Consider the following 8,803-nt stretch of genomic DNA (forward strand, 5'->3'; position numbering starts at 1 on the left):
CTCGGGGGGCCTCCTGACTTTCCACTTTTACCCATTTCAGCCCAGCAGTTTCCAGCTCGTCAGTTAGAGTGTGGGTGAGGCTGGGAGTGAGGGTGAGGAGCCGCGTACTGCTGGTGATTTTAAACGAGCAGAGCTGAAGAGAGAGGCTGAAACGTTACTATTCAAAGCGTGCGGTAGAATAAAAACTGACATCTCTCTCTGTGTCTGTTCCACCTGTGGCTTCCTCTGCTGCGTCACAGTGATGTCATCCTGAGAGAAGGCGGAAAAAAAAAAACAACCTCGAAAACCGCTGAGAAACGCAGTCGTGACACTAACACTAACAGCGGTCATCGTTATGGTCAGTTGTTATGTCAGTCGTACGACTACGAAGCTACGTCCTGATGTAGTCGAGGTCAACGATGTATTTGGGACGCAGCTTCCATGTCTGTCTGCTCAGGGAGTTTATCTGCTGATCAGTTGACGAGACGAGGCCACGGCAGTTGGAGAGGCTGATGGAGATTCCGCAGCCGATCACCCGGATTGGTGTAGGAGAGCGACGCAGCGCGCTGACGTCACGCGTAAAAGCCAAATGGAAGAGAAAGTAAAGTTCGCTTTGAAGGAGGAGGGAATTCGAATTTTACAGCAGAGTATTTAGAGTTCACTTTACTGTAAGGGACTGAGAGAGAGAGAGAGAGAGAGAGAGAGGCAGGGGAGAAAGTAGGAGGAAGAGAGAATGAGGAACTGAACTGAAGTGAAGTGCCAGTCGAACGTGTTATTTCTCCTCTAACCTCCAACACTGGTTAACAGCAGGGTTAACTGGTTCAACGCTGACTATTAACTACCACTACTACTACTACTACTACTACTACTACTTTTCTGAAACCAGAAAATACTTTTGTATTTAAAAGTTGTAGATGAGATTTATTCCTGTCGTCTTTTCATCCTTCATTCTTTTACAGTCAAATGAAATCGATGCAGAGACGTTTGTCATAAAGATGTTTTTCTGCCACGGTGTGCACATCCCAGTGATTTCCTCAAGTGACTGTGGTAAACCTGACAGAGGCCACAGACAAACGCCACAAAGTTTTGGTCAAGATATGAAAAGCCAGAGCTGTGAAGTGGAACTGAGTCACGAAACCTGGAGTCGTTCTGATGTGGTTAACTGTCGATTGTTTTGCAAATACAACAGGAATTCTCTACTCGCCCACCCCCAAACACACACACACACACACAAAGGATGGACAAAAATTCAAAATGCTGACATGTGGGTTAGAGGGAGAGAATGAAAGAGAAATAGGGTGGGGAAAAAAAACTCCTACAGGCTGCACCTGTGTCAGAGCTTTGAATGAGGAAGTGTCAATATTGACACTGGAATAAAGGAGTCGGAGTACTGAGTACTGAGTACTGTATGGTGGTAAATGTTCAGGTTGTAGTGTAGTGATTATGGAAACATGATCATGATCTGAGGATTTTTCTAACAAAAACAAATGGACAAAAATTAATGTCCATGAAAATCCATGCAGTTGTAGAGTCTGTGGAGGGGAATCCAGGACCGGTTCTTGTAAAGAGGCGCCTCCCCATGGTCAACAATCTTTGGAATCTTATTCTGTTTGCTTAAGAATTCTGTGGATACAGTTGATAACTGCAAGTGTATTTAATGTTAGTGTTTGGAGATGTTTTTTCCATTTATTCCTACAGTTTTAATTTAAAGTCAAACCCGAATGTGTTGGTGCATTTATTAAAGAGTGAATGTAAACAAACCTATGTGTACTATATTCTATTTCCTAACCCAATAGGAATTAATACAAATATTGATAGGGAATAATTGATAAGTGATATTGATAAATGAATTGCAATTTCTTACCTCGTATAACCCCTGGTTTCCTGGTCCGATTCCCAGTGAAAAGTCTGCATGTTGTCTCAACATGGTTTTCTCCTGGTATTCCTGGTAAAACACGGAACATTAAGTTTATTATTAGTAGTAGTAGTACTATCATCATCATCATTATTATTATTATTATTATTATTATTATTATTATTATTTTACCTTTAATTTCCAACTACCTACGTGTTGTTATTAAAGAGTAAAAAAACGATTTTTAGAACTCGATCAAATAAAAAATAATGCTCATATCTTGCTAAAAATAATATTAAAAATCATATCTAAGTTGTTTAAGACCGCTGAGAGAACGTTCTAGACGTTTGCCCCTCGCAAACCTGTACCTGAATTGTCTGCGTGCGCCCCTGGCGACACCACAGGTTCCCTAACAACTTCCTGTGGTCAAGTGTCGGCGTCGGAGCCTCATTTGTTACCGTACTAAACCACTACCCAATCACAGGGGTACTTACTTCCTCTTAAGCCAATCACACGACGGATGACTCTGTGGTGCGTTGTCAGACATGGTTTCCACAGCAACAAACATCAACCGGGTTGCCGTAAACACAAACCGTGCTGTGAATAAGTTTAAAATCCAGTGTTGTGTTTTTTTTCTTCATGTGACGGTAAGACGAGTTTATTTTGTCCAAGATTAAAAAGCAAAGAAAACCATAGTAAAATAAATATGTTTTTTAATTAATTAAGTTACTAAGTAGTGTTAAAATATATAAGAAGTTGACAACACAAAATAAGCTAAAGTGTGTTATTTCAAAATAGTAATTTTGAAAGTTTTAGACGCTAGTGTTAGCTTTTAACTTAGCTTCGCGACTTAAAATGGTCAAACCGCGGACCGGGTTTTATGTAGAACTGTTTTATCCAATATAAAATGTAAAAGCTAAAAAAAATCCATGTGGTTTTCACAGGTATTTGAATGTAAACATTTAAAAAATGACTGCGGTGTTGCCCCGGTTGTGCAGCTTAAGACCCGTTTTAAAGGAGGACAAACCAAAAAGGGTGAGAATTTTAAGTTGTATTTATTTAAGTTGTATTTATTTTATTCATTATTTTGTATTTGTTGGATCAGGATTATATTTCACCAGCACTTTATTTGTAGATAATGTGGATATTTTCTTGACTATTAGATTTGTGTGATTAATTTTTAAATTTTTTCAACAAACCTTCTCTCTTTTTGGCTAATTTGTCACATTTTGAATGTATTGACAATGAAAAAAATATTTTACCTTGATTCAATTTGGAATGAGAGTTATTTGTTTTAACTATTTTGCTCAAAGTTTCTTCTTTTGTTTTGTCTTTTAATAACCAAAATAAAAATTTTGGTTATTAGTTTCAGCTATTTAACCCTCAACATCTTATTGATCATCTTTGCTCTTGAACATTTGAGTTTTTTCTTTTTTCCTGGTGTTGCGTCGTCGTCAGTCTCTGATGGTACAGTGTTGTCAGGAGAATGGACTGTGCTGCTGTGTGTCTGCAGGTAACTCCATCTGTTTACACCCATGAGATGTTGCTGTCCACAGAGGAGCGTCTGGCGAACACCAAGGAGGTGCACTCCCCCCGCATCCTGGAGCTGCTTGACATGAGCGAGACTACGCATCACAAAGTAAACACCAGGAAATGTTTTGTTTTTTCCTTGTTGTTTTTGTTGCATCCCAGTTCTCTAGACAACTGTACTGCAGAGAAAAAGATTAACACAACATAAAGATGGTGAAAAACCGGGTTGGCAAATTAAAAAAAATCAAAACGTGATAAAAATAATTATTGTATAACCCCAGTAAACGTCTACTTCACAGTAATGCCTAATATATTCTCTAATATATACCCTCCACACACTCTCCCTGCTGTAATATACTGTAGCTTGGTGCCAGCTAGGGGAGTGTCGCCCCTCATTTTGGAAACCACTGATATATCCACAAAATCACGCAAAAAACTGAATGCACAGAGTTTTACTTATCAAATATATCGACCGAATGTTTTTTTTGTGAATTCCAAAAACCAGATTACATCGACATCGCTTCTTTATTATAATCATTTAATAGCAAACAGACACAGACTGTAGGCGGGCCAGTCGTAACACATACAGTGGTTATTCAGTGCTTCACTGATAACATTGACAAAGCCTGTGTGGACTCGGTTCTGCTGAGGCTGCATCCTCCCTGAACAGCATCTGTATAAGAAATGTTTTCTTGAGCATTTCGATGCAGACGTCTTCACTGTCTGACAGGAAATTTTCCCTCCGCCGCCGGCCTGTCGTAGAAGTTAATAAAAATGTAAATGTCTTCACACTGACTGCAGGTACTGTAAACCTGCAGCAGAGCAACAGCACAGCGGCCTGTTCGAGGTTTAATTCCCTCTGAATATGCGGTCCCTTTGTTAGGAGGAGGTAAAAATAACCTCAACTGAGTGAGGCCAGTGAGGGTATTAACACCATCCCCTTCCGCTGCTGTGTTGTGTTTAGTCCCAGTCTCACTTGTCACTTTTTGTCCCTGTAAAGACAACACATTTAAACTTCTCATTATTTCGCCGTTAATCATCTGCATACAAAGCATGTGCCGACTGCCAGGGTCATTTTCAATGTACCAGAGTTGCTTCCCACTTAGTCAGCAGCCACTAATTGATGTGCCGAGGGCAGCTGGTGTCACTGACTGCTCAATGCCTTTAAAGATTAAATTTAATGACGGGCTGGGAGTGAAGATGGCATTAAGAAATTAAATGAATAAATATCCTCTTCATCACGCGCACTGCGACTCATCCTCTTCACATTTTCTGTTGACTTGTCAAATATGCAAAAGTGTGTGTGTGTGTGGCCACTAAAGGGAATTGTGCCAGGGAAAAGTAGAGGATTTAAAGGTAATCATCTAATAATATTCTAGTTTATATTTACTAAAAATGTACTCCTGTTTAGTTGAAGACAACGCTAATATACTGGCAGGAATTGAAGAAAGACACTCACACAAGATTTTCAACAGCTCTGTTTATGTTTTTGTTTTTTATAGCCAACTGTTGCCACCTAGCGAAAAGTATTAAAGTATTTTAAAATGAACTCTGGACTCTTTAATTCTGTCTCACCAGTCGTCCATGGTGGATCTGGACCAGCCTCTTTTCCAGCCTTATCCCTCAGAGCTGGTCTTCCAGAACTTCACTGCTTCAGAGACCTACAAGTTACAGCTGCGTCTCCTCAACATGGACAAGGTGAGTCTGACAAATACAAACATCGTGACCTTCTCAGTGTGTGGGTTTTAATCTTGGTCTTGGGTCGTGTGTTTCTGTCCAGGTTCCCAGGAGAGTCCGGCTGGAGATGCAGGACTCGGAGTTTTTCCGAGCCCATGTTCCTGACCAGGCTCTGGGCAGGATCGCACCAAGCTGCTGCGCAACCTTCTCCATATTCTTCTCTCCTCAGGAGAACAAGGTAGAACACACCATCACTGTAGTGCAGTACTGTGGTTTCCAAACTGAGGTTTGTGTACCGCCAGTGGTACGTTAAGGGGATTTCGATTTTTTTTTCTAAGTCTGAGTGACCTGAAACATTGACAGATTATCTTTGAATGAAAAAAGTAAAGGGATATGACTGCATTCTTTTAGAATGAAGTAAATTAGTAAAACTGAAGTACATTTTACCATTGAGGCCTACTGCGCTACAAAATGACCTGCGGACTGGCAGCAGTCCTCGGGCCGTGGGTTGGGAACCCCTGCTTAAGGAGGTGGTGCTTGACAAAAAAATTATTGAAGTAAAAGGAAAGCTGAACACAGCTCATATTTGACCACAGACGACTGTCGACATGAACAGAGAGTCGGAGTCAAGTCGGAAGGTCAGGGGTCAAGGGTCGGGGATAAAGTTACTGAAAATGTGCCTAAGAATGAAAACTGAGACTCACAGGTCGACATGAAATGACGCCAATGTCAAACGTAACAACAACCACGAGGGGTGTCGTGACCAAACACAGACAACGCAGTTTGCGCTAACGATGCATATTAGTGAATTTTTTTTTTCATTTTTGTTTTCTCCATATTCTGGGCTTTTGTGTGTGTGACGTATTGACAGAGATGTGTAGTCCTCGTGTCGTAGCCTTGCTGTACCATCCCGCTCGATAAACAGATACAGAAACATCATTAATCAATAAAAGATTCTCAAATTTTGCTTACATGCTTCATTGACGTTTGTTTTCCTCTAAATGGGACTCAAATTACAGAATTGGAACTTGGCTCAAGTTTAAAAAAAAAAATCTGTGTTGACTCTAACTGCGTGGACGATACAACACAGTAGACAATATTTGGTTTAACCATGTCAGATATGTTCTTCACCCAGGACTACCACCACACGCTGGTTTTCGTGACCGACAGGGAGCGCTTTGCCGTCGCGGTCCGTGCCATTGGGCCACGCGCCATTCTGAACTTTCGAGATGAGCTCCGTTTACCCATCTGTCCCGTGAAGGGCTCCACGGAGCGGCTGCAGCAGGTCATCAACGTTGGAAACAGCACGGCCAAGTTTGAGCTGCGAACACAGAGGTCGGAGTCTGGAGGTTCGCTGTTTTTACTGTTTGGAAAAAGGTTTGGAATTTAGTCTGTGATATTCTGTTCTTCCAGGCCTTTCGCAGTGACGCCCTCTTGTGGGACTCTGGAACCGGGCGAGAACTTGCAGGTGGTTGTTACATTTAACCCCATGAATGTAGGAGACCACAGTCAAGACCTGCTGGTGCACTACCATACAGGTGAGAAGACGTAAAAAACCAGGGATGTCCAAAAATAACTTTTTGCCAATATCCGATATCAACTGATACCGATATTGCGGATATTCGCAATTATTTTCTGCCATGCACCCCTTGAATTAAAATACTGCGCCCTGTAATATTTATTTATTTATCTGAAAGTTGCTGGCACCAGTGTTATGAATACAAAACCCTAACTAATAAAATAAGCTGCAATGCTGCCATCTAGTGACTTTCACTTTCACATACAGCCGTTTTTCCCCCAAACTATTTTTAGGTCAAACATCATTTGGCCAAACCCAGGCACTGGGTTATCAGGTTTTCATTATTGGATTGGATTGGATTTTTTTTAAAAATGATAACAATTCCTACAGATATTACATAGTTATGCTAATATGGGGCCAATAAAATCGTTCGGCGGATATTATTGGATATCCCTAGTAAAAACCTCAAAACACAGTATTTACTGTTGATCTCCATGTCCAGTTTTTTTCCATCCTGATTTTTTAATATTTGTAGAATATTTTTAATCAAAAACAAATTCCAAACACACTCACACATTCACCAGTAGGGGGCCGGGGGTTCTGCACCTGCTAAAAGGAGTTTTGCATAGTCAGCATCATCAAATGGTGTGGAACTAAAAGGATGAATGTATTTGCTTTAGCCACTGAGGTACAGACCACACAAACATTCTCTCTCTTTCTCTCTCTCTCTCTGTCTGTCACCGGAGGGGAAAGAACAATTTTTTAAAATTGCTTGTAACACAAAAACAAAACAAAAATGTTTACATCTGCGATCCTTGTGAAAATGATTTGTGCCGTTTTATGATTTTAAAATGTGTTTTCTTTTATTTTTTGGTTCACTCTTTGACTCAATCCCTGGTTCACATGCTGTGCGTACTGTACCTCTCGTTGGTCAGCCGTCCTCAGGCTTAGCCCCAGTTGACAGATGAAAGAGGAACAGGCAGAGCTTCACACACGTTGGGATCAATTAGTGCTGAATGAACAAAGTTTACTTGAAAACATCAGCAAACAGCTTTTATCGTGTTCAGCAAAAAAAGAAAAAAACGTCAAGGTGATTAAAGTTAACCGTTTGTTCCCCTTCATTCCGAACTTCCCGCAATTATTGACGGCACAATTAAACGTTAAATTTAATGTTTTCCAAACACTTCCACCTGACAGCGTCGCCATGAAAAACCGATAATGTTGTTCAGCTTCTCATATTGTGAAAGGACAACTCTCGTGTTCCACGTGTGTGTACACTGAGCTTAAGCCTCGTGGCTAAAAATAGCAACATCCAGCAGGACGGGCTGAGCTGATTAGGTAGGATGAAGCTTCAGATCAGCCCCGCTCCTGATCCGAGCTGCCCACATCAAAGTCCCCTCCAGTTCTAATTTCACAGACTCACAGCTTTTCTTTGAGTAGCAGAAAGAATCCCATGATACCAAACAAAAAGACGGCAGAACAGTCAAAAAAAAAAAAAAAAATCACTCGACTCCGTTGTCGTCGGCCTCGCCTCAGATCAGAGCTCGCTTCTCCGGGTGTCACCCTGTGTGAGCATCTGTCTGTGGGAAAATCCTGGTCCTCGAAGCCGTAACTGAACAAAGACAAAAACCAAAAAACAATTGTAGAAAAACTGTCAACGTAGTAAACACACGGTGCTGTTCCATTATAACGTCAGGTTGCTAAAATACTTTTAAATCGTGAAACTAAATATCGCAATATTTTAGTGTATGGATATATTTTCCTACAGCCCTAACATATGTTATGATATCAGTTGTATATATTTTCTTCATCAGTGTTAGGACGTCGTTAGGACATTGGTTCCATGTTCCTTCACTGAACAGTTCTGCTGCAGTAACGTTCTCCGTGGAGGCGCTCTTCACCTGCATTCAGCTTATGTAAGGGGGGGGGGGGTTCTTAGACCCCATCAGGAGGCGATCATTTCTAATTTAGCACCTTTTCCCTCGACTCCCCGGCCGTGATGAACGTCTGAGGTCAGAGTTGTGCCGATGTTTTTATGGCGTTGAAGATTTGTGCACGTGTTGGAGAGTGTTTTCGTTGGGCTCTTTACTTTACCTTCATCAGTCTTTAGACAGGGAAGTGTGTACATGCATATGAATATATGGTAATATTTCCTTACTTATTTAACCCCCCTCATCGCCCACCCCCCCTCCCCCCCCCCCTCACTGCCACTGTGGACGATTTAAATGAAAAGACCGGCGGGG

The 8,803-nt window shown here is 41.3% G+C and overlaps 2 protein-coding genes across 3 annotated transcripts in view; one reads left to right on the top strand and one right to left on the bottom strand.

The window, feature by feature from the left end:
* The window catches only part of pnp6 (purine nucleoside phosphorylase 6), a 9,430-nt gene extending 7,522 nt beyond the window's left edge, over positions 1 to 1,908 (bottom strand). Inside the window, exon 1 of one of the 2 annotated variants that reach the window (XM_017033041.1) lies at positions 1,844 to 1,908. In XM_017033041.1, the coding sequence (XP_016888530.1) occupies positions 1,844 to 1,893 (50 nt within the window). In that variant the 5' untranslated portion in view covers positions 1,894 to 1,908. Of the gene's footprint in view, positions 1 to 190; positions 346 to 1,843 lie in introns of those variants that run through there. The other variant, XM_017033039.2, reaches the window with a different exon arrangement.
* Positions 1,909 to 2,581: 673 nt separating this feature from the next.
* Positions 2,582 to 8,803, top strand: part of hydin (HYDIN axonemal central pair apparatus protein) — a 59,471-nt gene continuing 53,249 nt past the window's right edge. Inside the window, exons 1-6 of the mRNA XM_025056297.1 lie at positions 2,582 to 2,869; positions 3,348 to 3,473; positions 4,943 to 5,062; positions 5,145 to 5,279; positions 6,177 to 6,376; positions 6,455 to 6,579. Of these exons, the coding sequence (XP_024912065.1) occupies positions 2,804 to 2,869; positions 3,348 to 3,473; positions 4,943 to 5,062; positions 5,145 to 5,279; positions 6,177 to 6,376; positions 6,455 to 6,579 (772 nt within the window). The 5' untranslated portion in view covers positions 2,582 to 2,803. The remainder of the gene's footprint in view (positions 2,870 to 3,347; positions 3,474 to 4,942; positions 5,063 to 5,144; positions 5,280 to 6,176; positions 6,377 to 6,454; positions 6,580 to 8,803) is intronic.

Source organism: Cynoglossus semilaevis, chromosome 6 (genome assembly GCF_000523025.1).
Source record: "Cynoglossus semilaevis isolate Cse_v1.0 chromosome 6, Cse_v1.0, whole genome shotgun sequence".
Taxonomy (NCBI): Eukaryota; Metazoa; Chordata; class Actinopteri; order Pleuronectiformes; family Cynoglossidae; genus Cynoglossus; species Cynoglossus semilaevis.